This window comes from Mauremys mutica, chromosome 2, assembly GCF_020497125.1.
Source record: "Mauremys mutica isolate MM-2020 ecotype Southern chromosome 2, ASM2049712v1, whole genome shotgun sequence".
In the NCBI taxonomy this organism is placed as follows: domain Eukaryota; kingdom Metazoa; phylum Chordata; order Testudines; family Geoemydidae; genus Mauremys; species Mauremys mutica.
Window position 1 is genome coordinate 164,465,292 of NC_059073.1, and position 22,309 is coordinate 164,487,600.

The window sequence follows — 22,309 nt, forward strand, 5'->3', positions numbered from 1 at the left end:
CTTATTCTTGTACTCATAACAACCCATGCTTCTGATTGAGGATAGCTACCAACTAAACTGATGCACTTATTAAAAGCAATAATGAAAAGAAGCCCTGCAGGATGAAGTGTAGGGGGAAAAATAAGCATAATTATCCCACTGGGGAAGTACTTCTGAGCAGAAGATATGACATACAATTGTTAAATACTCATCCAATTATAGAAGGTACAAGTTCATTTCTCTTGAGATTGCTGAAAGAGTGTTAAAATTCTATTCTCTGTAATCAGTGCAGAGGATATTCAAATAGATTATCACTAAAAGTGTGCCCTTTCAGATTCTGAACAGTTTGCAAATGAATTCAATTATCTCACCAATTTAGAAGCCCAGGTGCCTATAATGGACCATCATGTCTTCTTGTTGATAACCATTATCAACAAGGTAGCACATTTCTTTCAAAAGTTTAATTTTCAGTACTGCATTCACTCAAGTAGAGCACTAACATTTACTTGAAATATAAAAGGCAAGGAGACAGTAAAAAAGGTGTGGAGCCAAAAATAATAAAGATGACTCTAATATTTTACAATAGTATCCTGGCTTTTTAGGGTTTATATTTCAAAACTACTTTCACTATAATCCAGAGGGTGTTAAAAAAATTGGATCACAGAAATACTGACATTTTTAAACCAAGTAAATAATATTTAAAAACAAATTTTCTTCATTCCTTATGGGCTTCTTTCAACATTCTCTGCAAAAGAAACAGCTAATCTTTACATGTTTCTGGTAATGTTGATAATGTTGAAGCTAAATACTCTTTGGTGTTTAGACCATTGTACACTTAGCAGGGCACTATAGAACTATGTAGATATAACTTATCTCAGGCCTCTTACTAAACTGTTACTAAAAATCATAGCCACTATTATCAAAACCAAGAACAGACTGTACTTTATTTTTCCAATTGCCAGAAAACATTCTTTAACCGTAAAGATGCTATGAAATGCAGCATTGTGAGTTAGTGGTGAGCAGAAGACACTGATAGTTCACCTGATGGAATAACTGGAGAAGTGAGTCATCTTTACTCTTTTTCTTTCTGGTAACATTTCTCTTTCTCTTACAATGGGGGTGACTTTATTTTTGCCTGGACTTTTCCCAAAAGTCTTTAAGCTATGGAAACTTGGGTTCCAGTCCTCTCTACAAATATTAGAGATTCATAAACCAGCCTCTCACATCCAAATCCCTCTGAATGTGAGAGCAGAGTTGGATTTAAACCCAGGTGCTTGAAATATCACTAATATTTTGGTTACTGGAGCACATCCTGAAGTAGAAAGCCTATTTCCATTTGTCATTGTGGCCAAAAGCAGTTCTTGCCAGACTTCTAACATTCCGGCCTAAAGGCTCATGTGAACAACTCAAGTTTTCAAGACCCTCCAAAATCCACTTAAACTTTATTTGCATCGAATCTGAGTATCACCTGCGTGTCCCATCTATATCAAAACATACTGAACCCTGTTCTTCGCTATGCTCTGGCTTTTTATGATGCTTCAGTGACACATAGCAGCCATAAACACAATTTAACTGGTGGGTTGTGTAGTTTTATGACTGCTTATCATTGCTAAAACAATGCAAAGCAGCTAGAATGTACCAGTGACTTACCCACTAATGACAGTTAGGTAAAGATGACTTGTTGGTGCTTGCAAGTGCTTTCTGTATACTAGAAAAGATGCTTACTGTTTATTTTTAAACCAAGAGATTTTTGGCAGTATCTGTATTCATGTTGAGAGCACCAATTCTGTCACTCTGGATTACACTGATATTTTTCAAAATCTAGTTAAACAACTATGACAAACTACTTGTAATTTTTCTTTGATAGAAGATATTCTTCTGCGGTATGTTACAGAAAACTGTTAGAAAACTAATGTTAGAATCTTGAAAAAGCCAGATCTTACGTTTTTATAGCTATTTCCCTTGAGTAATATGATTTTGCAAAGAATTTTTTTAGCAAAGCCATTTTATTTAGACTATCTAGTGTTTAAAAGTTAGTCTTTTATATTAGTAAAGTAGGATCCACAGCTTGCAACTCTTTTAAGAAAATCACGGCAAAAGTCTGCTATCTGCTGTTTTTCCAGATATTCCATTTGGCAGGGACCTTTGTTTTATGGTTGCTTGCCTTAATAACAAACTATTTGTTTTATGTCTGTACTATTCTTAATTTTGCCATTGGCTGGTCTTGTTTCTGTCTTTATCATGGTAATGAGTTGTAGTAGCAAGGCATCTGAATGGCTGAAATGCTTCCTGTGTTTATCACATTTTTTATTCTTTACTAAGTCTGCAAACTAGAACAAATTCAGATTTTCAATCTGCATTTATGATAAATTGAAGATTATAAAGAAAATAAAACTCACTGTTTATTATCTTATGCCAAGGGTTGTTTTAAAAATAAGAAAAAAGAACAAAATACCCTAATACTCTCATTGTCTTATTCCAAAATGGAGTTTGTGTTGAATTACATTCAAAGGGAGATATTAAGCTTGTAGAAATATTTCTGAAACTAAAGAAATATTCAGATTTGGAATTCATGCTTCAATAAAGCATCACACTCCAATATTAAGATTTAGATGTAATTCCTAAAATAACTAAGAATGACAATTTCAACGTTTGTCTTGCTGTTGTAGGCATATTGTTCCCAGGATATTAGACAGACAGGGTGAGTGAGGTAATATATTTTATTGGATCAACTCCTGTTGGTGGAAGAGACAAGTTTTGAGTTTCACAGAGCTCTTCCTCAGGTCTGGAGAAAGTAACTAGAGTGTGTGAGCTACATATAAGGTGTGAAAGATTGTTTTGCGTAAGTGTTTCACACATTCTGTAGGAAACCACTTAAATGACACTAACTGCATATCTCCAGGTTGTCACCTACTACCCCACACTAAACCCCCTTTTCTGGCCTTCAGTCAACCTTCCCAAGCTCATCATACTTACTTAGTCCTGACTTAAGTGCAGAGGACTGGATTAGAAGACCTCTTGAGGTTCCTTCCAGTTCTATGATTCTATGATCATCAGAAGCAAGCTCTCTACAAACTAGAACACACCATCTCAAAGAATTGATCTCCACTGCTACAATGACAATACCCCCACAGCACACTATTCATAAAATGTGGTATACCTCATCCAGGGCATCAAATGCCCCAACAACAAGTATGTGGGTAAAACCAGGCGCTCACTACTCTCTTGAATGAACTCACACAGAAAAATGATGAAAGACAAAAACATCTTATCACATGTAAGCGAATACTTTTCAAAAGTTGAGCCTAGGAACTGAAATCCATGACTTTGCTAGACACTAAACCATGGAGTTAACAGGGACACTGGTTTTATGGCTCATAACAATAATTTGTAACACACCCCATTGCCTGCCAACCTTTAATCGTCCATGTAATTTAAAGTGGTCTCCCACAGCATGTGAGAAATCTTTATGCTTAAGAACTTGCTTCCCCTCTCCCCCATATTCAGCTCAGGCATTCTGGTTACTTTCTCCAGACATAAAGAAGAGCTCTGTGAAGCTTGAAAGCATGTCCCTTCCACTGACAGAAGTTGGTTCAATAAAAGATTGCTCACCTATCCGGTCTCTCTCATACCCTGGGACCAACACAGCTACACCAATAGTACAAACAATTTTCGGTTTCATATTGTTTTTCAATGAAAATATAAAACATGGTCAGTTTAGAATTAAAAAAATAAATCTTTGAAATTCCAACTTTGAAAATTTAAACTGGAGTTTTAAAATCAAATTCTATCATTTTTGTCTCCAACATCCTGGTTGCTTATAAAGTTACTGTAAGTAGAATTCAGAAAGTCTAGCGAAGGCCTGAGGCTCACTGTTTCATGGGCTGTTCAGGTCATACTGTAGTAAAAACTACTCTTGTAAGTTAAGTAAGCACGTATAACTCACATGGGATATGTTGAGTATGACAGAACCATTTTTTACACACCTATATTTCCCACTACAGCCAACACTTCAAACTAAGTTCCCAAAGCAGAAGAAAAAAGTGGTAAAATAGAAGAGAATGAATGCTGACTTTAATTATTCACACTCCAAGTGTGGCTTAAGTTACTTTTAAACATTTTTTTTTAATTTGGAAAGGTAAACATTTTAGTTTTAAAAAAGAAATTTTAAAATGATGTCTTACATTCAACACGTACATTCTTTCAAATGCTGCAGTGAATGGGCTCTCATTCTCTGAAAGTCACAGCCAACTGGGGGAATCGAGAGGTTATTAGAGGACCATTGCCACAATAGCTATTCCTCAATCCATTCTGCCTATTGATCACACAGACCATTGAGCAGGATGAGGGTGCGCACTTAGATATGGCTCATGCACTGAAATTTGGGGGTATACAGTGAGATATGCTCTCTTTTCCCACACCTTTTATGCTGATTTCAGTCTGTCAGCTGATGCAGGAGAGCATGGCCATGATCTTTTTCCCACTCTCCTCTTTTAAATATGTTGTACCACTGATATTGCTAATATTCCCCTTAGTTTTATACACAGTGAGTGCAAAGGTCAAGACTTCGTGGAGTCTGAGTCTCCTTATGCTTACCCCTTACAAGAAGGGTTCTTATCCACACTCCCCTTATGCACCTAGACAGGACAGTTTACTAACTGCCCTATGTTTTTGGGGTATTTTGACATGTCAGATTAGAGAAGGCCAAATGCAGAAGATTATAAGATCTTTGGGGGAGAGACCATCTTGTTCTGTGTTTTTACAGTGTCTGCTGCAGTGAGATTCTGGTCCATGACAAGGGATGTTAAGTACTACCACAATACTATTTTTTTTCATAATTTGTTCAGAGGGCTAGATCAAATTCAAAAGCAAATATTTTTCTTAAAGCAATATTCCAATCATAAATCCAAAATTTGATAAATGAGTACTGGGCCTTCTTACAACTGATCTTTTTCTCTTTATAGGGTATGTTTAATCTCCAGGAATATAATCGTGGCCCATGTGAACATAATGGGAGTTTTGCCATTGATTTCAGTGGGGCCAGAAGTTGACCAAAGGTCTTTACAAACTTATGTGAGCTTCCCAAAGTCTAATAATAGAATCATAGAATTGTAGTACTGGAAGGGACCTTGGGAGGTTTTCTAGGCCAGTCCCCTGCACTCATGGCAGGACTAAGTTTTATCTAGACCATTCCTGACAGGTGTTTGTCTAACATGCTCTTAAAAATCTCCAATGATGGAGATTCCACAACTGCTCTAGATAATTTATTCCTAATATTCTCTCCTAACAGAATAATTTTCTCTTGCTAACCAAAGTCATGTTCTCCCCAATGGCTATCAATCCCTGCAGTGAGGGAAGACATCTTTGTTTATATTCTTGCTCAGGAACAGGATGTTAATCAACCACTTTGGACAAGATCTGTATATGTCACCAGATATATAAAAGGAAACACTCTACCTTATAACCTTGAAGACCATAATACTAGCATATTTTGCTTTAATTGTAATATGGTTATATTGTAAAAATAATGTAAATATTACTTTTGACACATGCAAACACTGATTTTTTTTGGAAAAAGTATAGATGCTTTTAAGCAAATTTGACATTTATGCAGTTTTTCCTTTCGAGGGAGCATTTTTCATGTTGAATTAATCGCTCCTTTGTCATTTTACACCTTTTACAAGTACATCTGGAATATTGGTACTAGTGCACTATGAAAAATAGATTATAATGAACTGCAAGATCAAATAATGTGTTAGGAAATATTGCATTTTGGAAGCGTTCAGATTATACCTGTGGGGAGAAAAAAAAATCTGTGGCTATTACTTTTACATTTTGAATCTAAATAGACATTTGCTAATTTAAAACTTTTGTTTATAATAACATATCTGATCTTTATGCTGATGAATGTTGTAAAGTGTTTAAACATAAACTGTACTCCTATGGTTTAAGATATACTTGACAATTTACTTCTTGTACGTATATGCAAACTTAATTCCACCTATTGCTCTAGGTGCTGCATTGATAACTTCAAGCCATTCTCTCTGTCTTGTATGGTCTGCTTCTCTTCTTGTTTTTTCCTTTGGTCACACATCAACCATTCACCCACCTATTCAGTGAATGAAGTACAAATCTAGATAAGAAGAAGTCATCTTTCTTTATTAAATATTTTGTAGGGATGTTGTATGAATCTCCTAGTAATTATTTTAAAGTTCTCTCCAACACTGACAATTCTCCTCAGATATTAAGTTTATAAAGCTTAGTGGGTTTTGCTGATGTTAATTTTATCTCAGTGTGTGCAAGTAGGGGAAGCTATCATCTGCACAAGCAGGGGTCAATGTGCAAAAAGTATAGGCACATTTGTAAACCCACAAATGCAGACATGCAAGTGGCGAGTAGCCTAAGGACACATTTGGAAATCAGTCCCGAGATGTCTGCTGCTGACCCTTCATATAGTTTTAACTGCAACTATGTTTTTCACTCAAATGTTACTAAAATATAATACCAGAAGTATGAAGTGAACAGGAGCTCCTAGGTCCTCAGCACTTTAGAAAATTAGGCCACTTATTTAGATGCCTGATTATGTACTTAGAAGTCTACCTTTAGGCATATGTATTTGGAAAAAGTTGACTTACTTATTTGCCAATTTGAATAAAATATGTTGATTTCACAAAATGAGGCCACTCTCCAGGGTCCTGGGCAAAACGTCATTTTAAAAAATGGACATTAGATGTTTGTTTGTTTGTTTATTTGATAAAATGTGGCAGAACTCAAGACTCATCTGAGATTTTAAGTGTTTTTCCCCAAGCAGATAGGTAGAATTATTTTAAATAAATAAATGAAGAAATACAGTGTAGAAGGGCTCGACCGAGGCTCATCCCTCCGCAGGGCTGTGCGGGATCCCACCGCCCCGCACTAGGTTTGCTCTGGGCCCAAGCCCTGGATCAGGGCTGGCCAGTAAACAAACAGTCAGGAGCTCGGGCCCTTAGGCAGGGGCTGAGCCAATAGTTCAATATGAGCCCTGGCCCTAGGTCAGGGCGGGGCAATAAACACACAATCAGGAGCTCAGGTTTCTGAGCGTCTGGTGCGAGGGGGAGACTGCCACCCGTGAGTGGGGTGGCAGGGGGGATGCAGGCTCACCCAGCCCAGGGCCCTAGCAGCGGCAGGGGACTCACTGCTGTGTCAGTGGGGATCCTGACCGCAATACACTGACTTTGGTTCTGGCCCTGCTGCGGCCAGGCCAGGGTCGGCTGCCCCCGGGCTACTTCCGGACTCCCCCTCGTAGGGTACCTGGGTTTGGCTGGCATCCTCGGCGGTTTCCAGCACCATCAGTTCCTCCGGGTAACTAGTGAAGGATAGGCTCGGCTGCTCCTCAGAGTAGCTGGCGAGGGGTAGGCGGGCTCCTCCTCAGGGTAGCTGGGGAGGGGTAGGCGGGCTCCTCCTCGGGGTAGCTGGCGAGGGGTAGGCGCGGCTCCTCCTCGGAGTAGCTGGCGAGGGGTAGGATCAGCTGGCCCGGCCAGTCCTCGGGTTGGCCGCGGCCTGCCAGCGTTCCCCAACCCGGAGCTAGGTCATGGGCATCTGGCCTCTCCGGTGGCTGGCTTTCAACTGAGCTTTGCAGCGGGGCTTTTCTACTTCCTGTCCTGCGCCGTGACCTCTGCAGGGTGGGCGCAGGACCCACTGGCTCCGCCCATGTTGGTGCTAGGGGAGGCTCAGCTGCGGTGTATCCCACCACCTCACTACATACAGCCATACAATTGCTTTTTTATGGCTTGTGAAAAACAATTTTTTCCAAGGATTCAGTAAGCTTTCACAAACATGAGCTGAAATATAAATGTTTCCCTTCTTTTTCTCTTCAAGAATTTGTAAATGCTTCATTGTGTGCCCCTGTTCCTGGCTGAAATCTTTCCAGAAGTAGGAGTTCTGTTTGTTTGCTTGCAGGCTTATTTCTTCTTGTCTTTTACAAGATTCAGCCCATGCTTGGTAGTCATTTAAATATTTCTTCCTCTGCAAGCCATCACATTTTAATTTGTGTGGCATTTTCTATTGCTTTTGATGTGTTTTGACTCCATCAGACCACTTTCATCTCAAACTTTGCTTCTCATTTTTAGTGATTGTCCTTTTCCTACTTCATCATTCATTTTTTGTTCACTGTGGACTAGGTTGTCTCCAAATTTGCTCTCCATAACCTTGCCTCAAATTCAATTATTAATGAAATGTTGTGTGTCATTATAGACTTACTGGACCCACCATATGTTGTTTCAGCCAGAACCGTCTTTGATTTTTCATCATCCTCATTCACAGTACATTAGATATCCACTATACAGTTGCTAAATTAGCAAGACTCTTTATGCAAACATTGTTGTACTACTTACATAGCACTTCAGTGAGTTGGTTCTATCTTGCCAATATTGCTATCTTTTTCTCCTCCCCCACATATCCAGTCATTCTCACTGGAAAACAAAACTATCAGCTGTCTGGATCCATTCCTGCTTGTCTTGCATAATCCCAGAATGTGAACATGCTATTCATCCATATTCTGAAATAACTGTGGGAGCTGTTGTCAATATTTGTGATGATGCTATAAATTTTATTGTATCCATGGAAGGGAAAGTTATATCCGTTAGAAAAGTCTACATTCATCATGGTATTAAATTATGGCTATTTCCTGGCATAGGAAGAGCCACTATGGTTCTGAAGTACATATTTATGTGAGGAATTGGGATAGAGTAGCCTAAAATGTTTCTTTCCCCAGAGAACTTTGAGCAATATTCTAGTTTTGTTCTCTCCTGCCCCCACGCTCACCCATTGCTTTTCTTTTAATTTTAGAGTGGACAAAGATGCATGATTGATTCTGTCCAAATACCTGATTATCTGTCTTCTTCATTCTATAACTTATACATTTTGAGTTTCTATTTGTCTTATTTGGGTTAAATGCACAGTGCTGCTCTGCACCTGCACCAGGAACTGTTTGTTTTGTTAGCAATCATCCCATCAACTGCAGTTAGGTAGGTATCATTCATTTTCAGAGTAGCTCATACAGTGATATGTGTTTTTTGAGGATAGGACTAGATCTTGGTTTGTGGTTGTTCTGCAGCTGATTATACAGGGGCAGAGTTAAGTTTGTTTAGATGACTTTAATTGCCAGTTTACACACTGACCAATAATTTTAGTGGAGTTACTTCTGGATTACATTAACCTAAAGGAGATTAATTGAGTCTATGAGTTTGTACAGATAGATATGCATCTACATGTGTATAGATCAGTGGTGTCATATATATATATAGATACATGGTCTGTGGGCTATGTGTGACCCACAGAACAAGTTGAAATTTTTCAGAATCTAAGATTTCATCTAAAAGAAAAGTAAGTTTGTAGCCCTCATGAATGTGAAGAAAACTTTCCAGATGTGAATCAAACATAAATTGATGCAGTGTTGTCTACCTGAATCTGCAGAATCCCTGAAAAAGATGGCTGTGAGATGTGGGAAGTCCTCTGTCCTTTTTTAATCTCGTTCATGATCCCGTGTCAGTGTCAACATTAACTGTATAACAGCGGATCATTTTAACAGATATAATGGGGAAGGGTTGGGAGTGAAGACCATGGAGACATGGGAATTGGAAGATACTGCAGGAAAAGAAAGGCAGAGGGAAGAACAAAGAATATACACAAAGACAAGAAAAAGGGGCAAAAAACAGAAAGCAGAATGGGGTGGGGGAGGCACTAGTAGCAGTGGTCCAAAGGTGAGCATATTTTCCATGGATTGGGGTAATATGCAGTCCTAAAATTATAGCCCAGGCCATGGAGCATAATTAAAAATGGAATTCTGGCCTTTTCACCAAATGAGTTTGATATCCTTGATTTATATAGACACATGCAGTAGCTTTTGTTTTCTCTTTAAGTTTCATGTAATTCATATCACACACTGAAATTAATAGTGGTATCTAGAAAGTAGCTCAACAATCTTTATTTATGACACAGTCCAACCTTATCATTCTTACTCTGTTGTTACCATAACATTCTACTGCTCTTTTTGTACAGAAAAAAGAAACAAATCCTAAACAAACAAAACATTCCTTTTTCTTCGGCTGTCCAAACAGCACTTCACATCCAAAGCACTTACTTTGTCTAATCTAGAATCTACTTTAATCTTTGGGTTGGTGTGTGTGTAGAGACAGAGAGGTACATTATGTATGTGTGTACAAGTTAATTATATATATTATACCAAAACACGTGTGTAGACAATCTGCTATTTGCTTAGTTGAAGAAATACAGTTTTCATAGTAGGTATAAATATTCCCCCAATTCTTTTCTTCCTCCCAGTTTATTCTTCTGATGTTGGCTTCACATCCCATTTCCAGCCGGGATGATGGACCACAGTATAATTTCAAGCTTATCCACAGAGCAACTCAGCTAATTACTTTTTTTTGTGGTAGTTCAAACATCATGCGCTGACCTTGAAACTTGCTGCGACTGCAGTTACGATTCTGGATCCAGTCACCAGTACTAGGAACAGTCTTTTACTGTCATGCTGTCTGCCTACTGTGCTGCTTCGCACCTACCTGTAATGCAGAATCACAGTCTGCTAAGGGTTTAATTAATTTTAGGTGTAATTATACTTTAGGTGGATTGAGAGAAAGGGACAGTCAGTTGCAATTTGACTAGTTATATTTGAGAGGGAAGGAGGTAAAATTATAATAAAAATAAAAAATGTAGTTCAGAAGGTAGTTTTGAACAAATAATCTTTTCTACAGTAAATCCTTCCAAATATGTTTATTCCAAGAAAGGGGAGAGATATAGAGAATGGTGTTAAATGATTTTATTTTCTGTGAAATGCAAGTGTAATCTGAAGGCCTAAGCAAGATGTATTCAGAGGTCATGACTCTGACCATGCAAGTGTAACCCATGTGCCTAATAGGGAGATATCTCTTTAAGAGACCCATTGTGGGGAGGTAGGAGTGAGTTGTGTCTGGGTCATTGTTGCTAGGCAGATTAAACACTCCACATCCAGAAGCTTCTGGAATTGGCTGTGGTAGTTTTGGGTCTGCTCCAATAGGTTCCCTGTTGCTGGGGTCAGACTCCATGAGGGCAGCAGGCAGGGCAGCTGCTTCCCCGAAGGCCAGGTGCCCTGTGTGAGTTGGGAGAAGCTGAGCCCAGGAGCAGAAAGCAGGCGGTTGTCCCTAACTCTGAAGCATTTTGCAGCAGGTTAGTGATATTGTTAAGCCTCGGGGCAATGCTGATTATAGCAAGGGGAAATTGGGAGGGAAAAGTAACTTCTATTTTAATTGTATGCTTTGGATGTTGTTCTGATTTTAGCCAAACTGTTCTAGTTAAATTGTCTCAATAGTCTGATTCACCAACTTTTCTTTAAATGCAGTAATGGGGAAAGAGTCATTTCTATTTTGCTATTCTCAGTTTTGTATTTTCTTGTAACAGGGTTGTTGCCGGCACAAAAGGCCTGAGGCTACAGCAACAGTGATTTGTTGCCCGGAGTGCCTCGCTCCAATTAGACACACCAGGGTGGAGAAGCAAAAAAAAAGTTTATTTGAGATTTTAAAGCGCAGGATGCTTGGAGGCACACGCCTTAGATTAAGCACACCTCATACAGGCAGCTCTTTGTTTTTATACATGATTTTAGCTAAGCATGTTTATTACTCCCAATGCCCAGCTTCTCTTTTTTTTTTCTTTTTTTTTTTTTTTTTAGTTTTTATACAGCAAATACATTATAACGTAGCAATTACTTTAAACAGGTTAGATTATACTTGGCAAAAAAATATTATTTTGTTAGTAACTTTTTTTGACCGGTTATTTTGTTTTACTTTTTTTAGCCAGGTGCAAGCAGGCTGTATAATTGCCTCCTGGTACTGATAACTAGTTGCCATACATTTTATTTTTTTCATCTAGCCTGTGGGGTTAATTAAAGTTTAAACATGGAAGCGGTTCAGACAAGCAGAGGCCTAATACAGGGAGCCTTCATTGGCACTGTCATTTTCCACCCCTCTGTCAACACTGGGTCATGCCTGGTGCCACCAACAATTCCCTCCTTTGAGAATACTTAACAAACCTTTGGCTGAGTGTTCTTATATACTGTGGACAAAACGTAATTGAGTTCTATGGAGCTGGGGCTGTCAATGAGAGGGTACATAGGGACCTTCGGGGCACGGGGGGGTACAAAGTTTACGGAGGAGCAGTTTAAAACAAGCAAGCAGGAGGAGGGTGACCAGGCACAGTATCACACCTGTGAGGAGGAGACGCACAAGGCCACTTTCCAGTCCTTCTAGGTTGGGCAACCAACTTTAAAGGGAATCAAAAATTGTGGGTTCCCTTTTTTGGGCCTTCCACTCCTCGAAAGCCTGTTCGGCTGACAGGATGTGTTTTCATAGCAAAGAGTAACATTGTGGCAAACCCTAGGCCTGGATTCATACTGGGCAAGTGATTTTAAGGCTTAACAATTACAATTTTTTAAATACTTACACAATTACTACTACTAATAACAAGCAGATTAAAAACAAAAGGGACCAGGCCCACAGGTTAGGCTGGCCCTGTGAAAATAAACACAGCCAACGCTCAGAGTGTTCACGGGGAGTGCGCTGTAACTGTCCAAAGGGGTCACAGGGCATTTTCAGCAGGCCTTACTGTTGCCTGAATAACAGCTTAAGTCCCAGATCGTCGTTGGCAGTCTTTTCCGCAGGTTGGACGGTCCACCGTTTAGGAGTTGGCACTGCTTTCAGACGGGAGTAGTGGATCCAGTTCTTGTATTCCTTGACCTTTGCTGCTGTGTGGGTGATTAGCAGGACGGTGTGAGGTCCCTTCCACTTCTCTTGGAGAGGCTCGTCCTTCCAGGTACGAACGAGAACGGAGTCACCAGGCTGCAGGGAGTGGACAGGGGCATCCAGCGGGAGAGGCTGCAAATCTTTGGTATACCTGTGGAGAGAACAGAGAACAGCAGACAGAGAGCACATGTACTGAGATAAGAAACCGCAGCCTACCTTCCACTCCCCTAACAGAACCGGTGTACCATTCATAGGCCATGCCCTCCCAAACATAATTTTGAAGGGACTAAGCCCTAACCTGCCCTTTGGGAGAGCACGAACTCGGAGCAAAACAAGGGGTAAGGCATCAGGCCACCGAAGAGAAGCCTCTTGGCAGACCTTTGAGAGATGCCGCTTGAGTGTCTGATTAGTACGTTTTACTACTCCACTGGCCTGTGGTCGCCATGGAGTGTGGAGCTTCCAGGTGATTTGTAGAACATTTGAAATCCCCTGAATAACTTGCGATGTGAAGTGTGTTCCATTGTTAGATTTCATCCACTGGGGGAGTCCAAAGCGAGGAATGATTTCCTTGACAAACTTGAGAGCCACCGTTCTGGCAGTGTTGTTACGGCATGGGAAGGCTTCAGGCCATCCGCTGAATCGATCCACTATGACGAGGAGGTACCTGAACCCTTGGGTTCGGGGGAATTCAGTGAAGTCTACTTGCCACACCAATCCTGGCCCTGGGGTAGGTTCCAGAGTGGCTGGTGGCACTGACACTCCTGGTCGAGGGTTGTTCTTTTGACAGACTAAACACTCAGCCTGTACCTGGGAAGCCAGGGGTCTTAATCCAGAGGTTAGAAAATACTTATTCATAAGCTGGGTGAGAGCCTCCCTTCCAGTGTGAGTGGTCTGATGTAGTTTCTGTAGTACTGGCCGTATTAGGCTTTTAGGTAGGAGGATTTTTCCTTCTGTGGAGTGGAGCCATCCCTCCTTTTCCTGGAGCCCAAGGGAGTCGGCCAGATTCCTTTTTTCACGAGAGTACTGAGGGGCTGGGAGCTCACCCACTGATGGGATGAGGGCATGCACATGGGCCTCCTCAGCTTTTAATGGTTCCAGGGTGGCAGCCCGCTTGGCTTCCTTGTCGGCCCTGGCGTTGCCCTTGGCTACGTCCTGGTTTTCTCTTTGATGGGCTTTGCAGTGCACCACTGCTACCTCTGAGGGGAGCTGCACCGCTTCCAGAAGCCGGAGAATCTGTGTCCCATGCTTGACCGGGGACCCCTGAGCTGTAAGCATTCCCCTTTGTTTCCACAGACCAGCGTGAGCATGCAATACCCCAAAAGCATATTTTGAGTCAGTAAAAATATTAACCCGTTTGTCTTTTGCCAGTTTAAGTGCACGGGTTAATGCTACTAGTTCAGCAAGCTGGGCAGATGTTCCAGCAGGTAAACTCTCTGCTTCCACTGTATCGTAGAGGGTCACAACAGCATAGCCAGCCCTCCTTTGCCCATCTATGACAGCACTGCTTCCATTAGTATACCACTTACAGTCTGCATTTGAGAGCGGTTGATTTTTTAAATCTGGGCGGCTGGAGTATTGGGCATCTATGATTTTTAAACAGTCATGTTTCTGCTCCTCTGTTTCTGGTAACATAGTGGCTGGGTTGAGGGAGGGGCAGGTCTGCAGGGTAACTTCAGGATTTTCTAGGAGTTTAGCCTGGTACCGAGCTACCCGAGCTTGCGTGAGCCAGAGACCACCCTTAGTGTCCAGCAGGGCTTGAACCATATGAGGGGTATACACCTGCACAGTCCCCCCCAAAGTCAGTTTTTCTGCTTCACCAAGCACTAGGGCAGTTGCCGCGACAGCTCACAAGCAAGCTGGCCACCCCTTGGCAACTTGATTCAGTTGTTTAGAGAAATATGCCACAGGACGTTTCCAAGTGCCTAATAATTGAGTAAGCACTCCCAGGGCTACTTCTTTTTTTTTATGCACATACAGTTGAAACGGCTTAGAAAGGTCAGGCAGGCCGAGTGCCGGGGCTTTCATTAGCTTTTTTTTTAATACTTTAAATGCCTTGTCAGCTTTTGAGGACCAGTGAAAGGGGTCGTGATCCATTCCCTTAACACATTTATACAAGGGCTTAGCCCACAGTCCGAACTTTGGGATCCATATTCTGCAAAAGCCTGCCATGCCCAGAAAAGCCCTGAGCTGTTTACGATTGCTTGGGACAGGAATTTGACAGATTGCTTCCTTCCTCTCATTTGAAAGCTGTCTCTCCCCCTGTCTTATGTGAAATCCTAAGTACTGTACTTCTGAGAGGGCAATTTGAGCCTTGCTCTGAGCTACCCGGTATCCTCTGAGTCCAACAAAGTTCAGGAGGCTCACAGTGGCGTGGAGGCAAGGGGTTAATCCCACCGCCCCAATTAACAGGTCGTCCACATACTGCAGGAGGAGAATCCCGTCCGGAGTATTCCACTCCTCCAGGTCTTTGGCCAGAGCCTGGCCGAAAAGCGTAGGGGAGTTCTTAAATCCCTGGGCTAACACAGTCCAGCAAAGCTGCTTTTTAACCCTTCGGTTGTTTTCCCACTCGAAGGAGAAAATCTCCTGAGATTGTGTGTTGACCGGAATTGTGAAGAAAGCATCTTTCAGGTCTAGGACCGAAAAGTGGGTGTACTGCCCTTCTATAGATGCCAACAGTGTATATGGGTTTGGAACAAGGGGGTGCAGAGTCTTAACCCGTTCATTAACTGCCCTCAGGTCCTGGACCAGCCGATAGGTGCCATTGGGCTTTCGAACAGGCAGGATGGGGGTGTTCCAGGCTGACTGGCATTCTTGCAGTACCCCGTACTTCAGAAACTGATTTATAGTTTCCTGCAGCCCTTCTCTGGCCTTCCTTTTGATTGGATACTGCTTGATCCGCACCGGACCTTTTCCTGGCAGGAGCTGAACCTTAATGGGGGTGTGATGTGCTGCCTTTCCTGGGACCCCCGATGCCCATACTAGAGGAAAAACCTGGTCCTCCCACTGGCTCCACTCTGGGGCTTGCATGGCTGAGGGCTCAACTGCAAGAGTCATTATTCAGGCATTCTCTCGGGGCAAGGTGAGGGTGATTTCATCTTGGGTGAAGTGCAGGGTGGCACCTAAGCGACAAAGCAGATCCCGTCCCAGTAGAGGCGTTGGGCAGTCGGGGAGGTAAACCAGCTTGTGGGAGAGAGTTTTGTCTCCCAAAGCACATTCTGCTGGGGCATACACTGGACATTTGATTTCTTTTCCTGTAGCGCCGACCACAGTGAGGGAATCTGCCACAGGCAGCTGGAGGGGTTGATTTACAGCGGTTCGAGCTGCTCCAGAGTCTACTAAAAAGTCTATTTCAGAATTTCCCACCCGCATTTTTACTTGGGGTTCCGGGGGCAGGATAGTCCGTCTCCCCTGACACCCCTAGTCTTGATTCTCTGCTGCCATCATAGGGGTATCTTTTCTTTCGGGGCACTCATTTTTCCAGTGTCCCTCCTTTCGGCATATGGCACACTGATTGCGACCCAAACGCCTTTCCTGTGAGCCAGGGCGCCCACGTCCACGACCTTTTATTTCCCGGCCCCTTCCACCTTTTTCCTGAAACTTTCTTTTGTCACTGGCCTGTACTGCTGCAACCATTATTTTTACTTGCCTTTTTTTTTTTTTTTTTTTTTAAGGCTGTAAACCTTGTTTGCAGTTTTTAAAATCTGTGCCACAGACATGCCCATTAAATCCTTTTTTTTTTTGCAATTTTCTTTTAATGTCAGGGGCAGCACGGCTGGTAAAAATACCTTTTATAATTGCCTTAGTTGCTGCATTATCAGGGTCTGCGTTAGTGTTTTGCCGAATGGTATCCCGGATGCGCTGCAGAAAAGCGACCGGACTTTTCTTAGGCTCCTGTATGAGCTCATAAGGCTTGGCCCAATTGTTATGGCGAACAGCTGAGCGTCGGAGTCCTAGCAAGAGCAACTCCTTGTACACAGTGAGGCGGGTCTGACCATTAGGCTCATTAGGATTCCACCTAGGATCTGCTAGGGGGACCATATTGGCAGGAGTGGCAACATTAGCTGGATCCCGATCATGCCTTAGTTGTGCTTCTTCTCTTGCCTTAGCTATAACCTGATTCCTCTCCACTTCAGACAACAGGGTCCTCATAAGGATATTACAGTCATCCCAGTCAGGCTTGTGACTGGCAAAACATCCCTCAAAAACCGAAATAAACTTGCTGGGATTCGTGGAGAATTCCCCTGCCTGTGCCTTAAAGGCTGCTAAGTCCACTGGGTTAAAAGGCACATGTGAGTAAACTAGCATAGTAGTGGCCCGGCGCCCCTCTGCTCCCGGGCGAGCCACCACAGTCTCAGTAATCAACGGATAAAGTCCCACTGAAGGAGCAATCTCTGAAACCTGAGAAACCTGGTCTTTATACGGTGGGGGTGTAGGAGCCGAAGGGGACACCGACTCTGCCATTACAGCCGGGGAGAGGTTCGGGGAACTAACAACAGTGACTGCCGAGCCTGTCGGAGTCAGATTACACTCTTGCAACAGATCTGACCTATTTCTCAACAACATAAACAACTGTGCATACATAAATTCATTTCACTTATTTATTTGCTGACAAAACAAAGCTAATTGAAGGATCGTGTTGTAATTAAGTGATCCCTACGGTGGCCACCTCTCCTGGCCCTCTAGCTGGTACTGAGGCCAGTTTACTGTACAGAATCTTTTCAGTTTACTTTTAGTCAATGGATCTTTTTCAAACACTTTCCAATTCATCAGAATGCATTCTAAGGGTGTACACCGTACCCTGCCTGTACTCTGTCCCTGCCCCATACCTATGGGAAGACACTGGGCGTCCCCAGGTCTTAACAGGCAAACAAAAGGTTAACAGCACTGGACTGTTCCTACCTTATTCACGAGACCGGTTCCCCACCGTCGCCCGTAGCTGCTTCTCCACTATCTGAGCGCGTTGCACCGTAGTGCCCTCCGGGGTCGACCACACCGCGTCTCCGCCGAGGCCCCCGATGAAGTCACCGGTGCGCGCTAGGCATCGGTCGTCGCCGCAATCCGTCGACCTCCAGGAGGGGTCCGGGCAAGGCTAAATTTAGCCTCAAGCCCACCCAGGGACGCCAAAACTGTTGCCGGCACAAAAGGCCTGAGGCTACAGCAACAGTGATTCGTTGCCCGGAGTGCCTCGCTCCAATTAGACACACCAGGGTGGAGAAGCAAAAAAAAAGTTTATTTGAGATTTTAAAGCGCAGGATGCTTGGAGGCACACGCCTCAGATCAAGCACACCTCATACAGGCAGCTCTCTGTCTTTATACATGATTTTAGCTAAGCATGTCTATTACTCCCAATGCCCAGCTTTTAGTTTTCATACAGCAAATACATTATAACGTAGCAATTACTTTAAACAGGTTAGATTATACTTGGCAAAAAAATATTATTTTGTTAGTAACTTTTTTTGACCGGTCATTTTGTTTCACTCCCTTTAGCCAGGTGCAAGCAGGCTGTATAATTGCCTCCTGGTACTGATAACTAGTCGCCATACATTTTATTTTTTCCATCTAGCCTGTGGGGTTAATTAAAGTTTAAACATGGAAGCGGTTCAGACAAGCAGAGGCCTAATACAGGGAGCCTTCATTGGCACTGTCATTTTCCACCCCTCTGTCAACACTGGGTCATGCCTGGTGCCACCAACAGGGTTGTCTTTAAATCTATACACTTAACTGAGCGGTTGGTTGATCAGTTACCTGACTGGCTAGCAGTGATTTCAGCAGAGGAAGAGTCTGCATGGATTCCAGCTGAAGATATCTACAAGAAAATGGGGCAGGGGCTGGCAAACTCTTTGGCCTGAGGGCCGCATCGGTTTTCATAAATTGTATGGAGGGCCGGTTAGGGGAGGGGGTCGTGGCCTGGCCCCCACCTCCTATCTGCCCCCCCCCCCCGGGACTCCTGCCCCATCCAACCCCCACTGTTCCCTGACGGCCCCCACGGGACCCCAGTCCCATCCACACACCCCGCTCCCTGTCCCCTGACCACCCATGGACTCCTGCCACCCCATCCAACCCCTCCTCTCATTCCTGATGCCCCCACCCTGGACTCTTGCCCCATCCAACCACCCCTTCTCCCTGTCAGCGGTGGCTCCAGGCACCAGCACTCCAAGCACGTGCCTGGGGCGGCAAGCCGCAGGGGGCGCTCTGCCAGTCCCTGCGAGGGCGGCAGTCAGATAACCTTTGGCAGCGTGCCTGTGGGAGGTCCTCCAGTCCTGCGGATTCAGCTGCAATTTGGCGGTGAGTACGCCGAATCCATGGGACTGGGGACAAGCCGCCGCAGATAAGCCGCCAAAGGCAGCCTGCCTGCCGTGCTTGGGGCAGCAAAAAAGCTAGAACCACTCCTGCTCCCTGTCCCCTGACTGCCCCTGGAACCCCTGCCCCTGACTGCCCCCTGCCATCCCATCCAACCCCCCCTCCTTCCTGATCGCCCCCCCAAGATCCCTGCGCCCATTCAACCCCCTGTTCCTCCCCCGACTGCCCTACCCCTATCCACACCCCCTGAGCACCACCACAAACTCCCCTGTCCTCTATCCAACCCCCCCGCCCCCGCTCCATGCCCCCTTACCACGCTGCCTGGAGCACTGGTGCCTGGTGGTGCTACAGCCATGCTGCCCGGCTGGAGCTGGGCCACGCTGCTGCTGCCACAACGCAGCTCAGAGCACCGGGTCAGGCCCAGCTCTGCAGCTGCGCTTCCCCAGGAGCTCACAGCCCTGCCGCCCAGAGCATTGTGCCGGCAGCAGAGCGAGAGAGCTGAGGCTGCTGGGGGCGGGGTGGGGGAGAAAGCAGGGGAGTGGACGGGGGCTAGCCTCCCAGGCCAGGAGCTCAAGGGCAGGGCAGGATGGTCCTGTGGGCCAAATGGTGTCCATTTTGCAAATTAATTCCAATTCATCAGTCTCTCGTTGGAGTCTGGGTTTGAAGTTTTTTTGTTGTAATATTGTGACTTTTAAGGTCTGTAATCGAGTGACCAGGGAGGTTGAAGTGTTCTCCGAGTGGTTTTTGAATGTTATAATTCTTGATGTCTGATTTTTTTCAAGAATTACAACATTCAAAATCCTAAAAGTCACAATACTACAACAAAAAACCTTCAAAAACAGACTCCAACGAGAGACTGCTGAATTGGAATTAATTTGCAAAATGGACATCATTAAATTAGGCTTAAATAAAGACTGGGAGTGGATGGGTTATTACACAAAGTAAAACTATTTCCCCATGTTTATTTCCACCCCCCACTGTTCCACACAATTTCTTGTGAACTGCTGGAAATGGACCATTTTGATTACCACTACAAAAAGTTTTTTTTCTCTCCTGCTGGTAATAGCTCACCTTAACTGATCACTCTCATTAGAGTGTGTATGGTAACACCCATTGTTTCATGTTCTCTGTGTATATATAGATCTTATTGTATTTTCCACTGCATGCATCCGATGAAGTGGGTCTGTAGCCCACGAAAGCTTATGCTCAAATAAATGTGTTAGTCTCTAAGGTGCCACAAGTACTCCTTTTCTTTTTTGCGGATACAGACTAACACAGCTGCTACTCTGAATCCTGTTTCTATGGGAGGAGGTTTTTTGTTTGCTTTTTTTTTAAGGCACTGGAGATGGGAAATGAAGTGAACTCTAGCCCACTCAAAGGTTACACAAGCTTTTACTCCCATGAGCATTCCTCATTCACATAGGTTACCCTATGTGCCTGAAAAGGGCAACTTGTATATATAAGGATTATTTATGTAAGTGAGGGTTTTCATGACTGGACCCTTAATGTTTACCATTTGCAGCACACGGAGAATCACATAGAGCTCTCTTTCGGCCAGACCCTTGTCTGGTGTCTACACTGGATGAGAATTTGGTCCTTTGTTTTCATGTTAAATATTTTTAAATGTTGAGAATACTTAATTATATTCAGAAATCTCATAAATGGTCTGGTATCGAGTTGGCATGATTAACAGTTTTTGCTCAGAAGTGACCAAACGGCAGGTAGCATGCAGAGTGAATCACTGTATTTCTCAGTCAGAGGAAAGGTGATTACTTTCTCTAATAAGGATCAAAATGATTATACAATCTGTGTGAAGCACTTGTACTTTGTAGTGTCATACACCCTTACCGAATAAACAAACATACGGCTCTTCATACTTTGTGCACTTCCTTAAAGAGGTTACTTTGTTTAATAAAAGCTATCCTATTTGTTCGTAGTCTGTACTTAAATTCATTCTTTTACAAAAGCAGATCAAGTCAGGCAACGATGTACTTTATTATTTTTTTGCTGAGTCTTTTAAAAATAGTCAGGTATACTGTAGTCTTGTAAATTAGAAATGATAGGAATGTCTATACAATCTCTGATCATAGTTCTTGCTATAAATGGATTCTGCAGATGTGTGCCCATAATAGCTGAGCTTTGAATGTTGATCTTCCAGCATCCACTGTGTTAAGGTGTTTGTCTGATGCTCCTAAACTGCTTTGCCATTGTTTGTTTTATAAAATATTTATAGTTGTTCAGTTTCCTTTCACTTGTATAGTGGGCAGTTTACACTAATAGAAAAACCAGCTGAATCCTCCAAATTAAATGGCCTCTTACAAAGCCTCCCAATGTGTGGAGTGGCATTGAGTAGGTAGTGTTCCCTATATGATTTCCAGTTTGTAATTTTCCTCTTTGCCTTTACAGACTATGGCACTATTAAGAAAGTACTCGCTCCAATGAATCAGACTTCAAGCAGCTGCTTACTTGAGGAAATTGAGCTCTTTCCAAGGAGGCAGAAAGAACCTATCAGGAGCCTGCAGATTCTGCATAGCCAGAGCGTTCTGTTTGTGGGTCTTCAAGAACATGTAGTAAAGATTCCCCTGAAGAGGTGTCTGTTTTACAAAACACACAGGTACGAAAGATCAGCTGGCTTTATCTGCTTGAAGAGAAGCACGTAATGAGAGGGTTTCATGGAAGGAAAAGGGAGCTTTGTGGGAATCAAAATTAACATATGTTTATAACTATGGATCTAAACTTCTTGTTTACTTTGCTTAAAATAGTACTGTGGGAGTACTTTTTGATATTAAGTAATTTGTTATGATTAGAAGAAACTCCCAAGAGAGGTGTTTTAATGTTAAGGTATACAATTTGAACTGTATGACTTAATCAAAAGTAATTACTTATATTACAAATAATTCTCCAATATCATGTGGCATAGAAAATGGTATTTGAAGATCTAGCAGAGGTAGCCACCCTGGGATGGAAGCCAAATGTATCTGAATACAGTAATTCATCACTTATGTTTCTTCACTGTCTGAAAAGGAGTGAAGTCTCCCCTTACCCCCTAAAATATATTATAAAATTATGTTGCCAAAATGTATTTTAGTGAATATGCTTCATGGTCAGATGGTGGTTTGGTTAGCATTTGATTTTGTGTTTTTAATTCATAAAATTCAGGGACAACTTTAAGATTATGGTAGGTCTTTTTCTTCCTTTTAAACTCCACTGTAATGCACCAAATTGAATGCCTCTGGAGATTCAGAAAGAAAGTTTGAGAA

At 42.9% G+C, this 22,309-nt stretch overlaps 1 protein-coding gene across 2 annotated transcripts in view; it reads left to right on the top strand.

Moving 5' to 3' along the window:
• The window catches only part of SEMA5A (semaphorin 5A), a 668,529-nt gene that overhangs the window by 457,803 nt on the left and 188,417 nt on the right, over nt 1-22,309 (top strand). For both annotated transcript variants that reach the window (XM_045005697.1, XM_045005698.1), the window contains one exon: nt 21,456-21,663. In XM_045005697.1, coding sequence (XP_044861632.1) covers nt 21,456-21,663 — 208 coding nt within the window. The remainder of the gene's footprint in view (nt 1-21,455; nt 21,664-22,309) is intronic.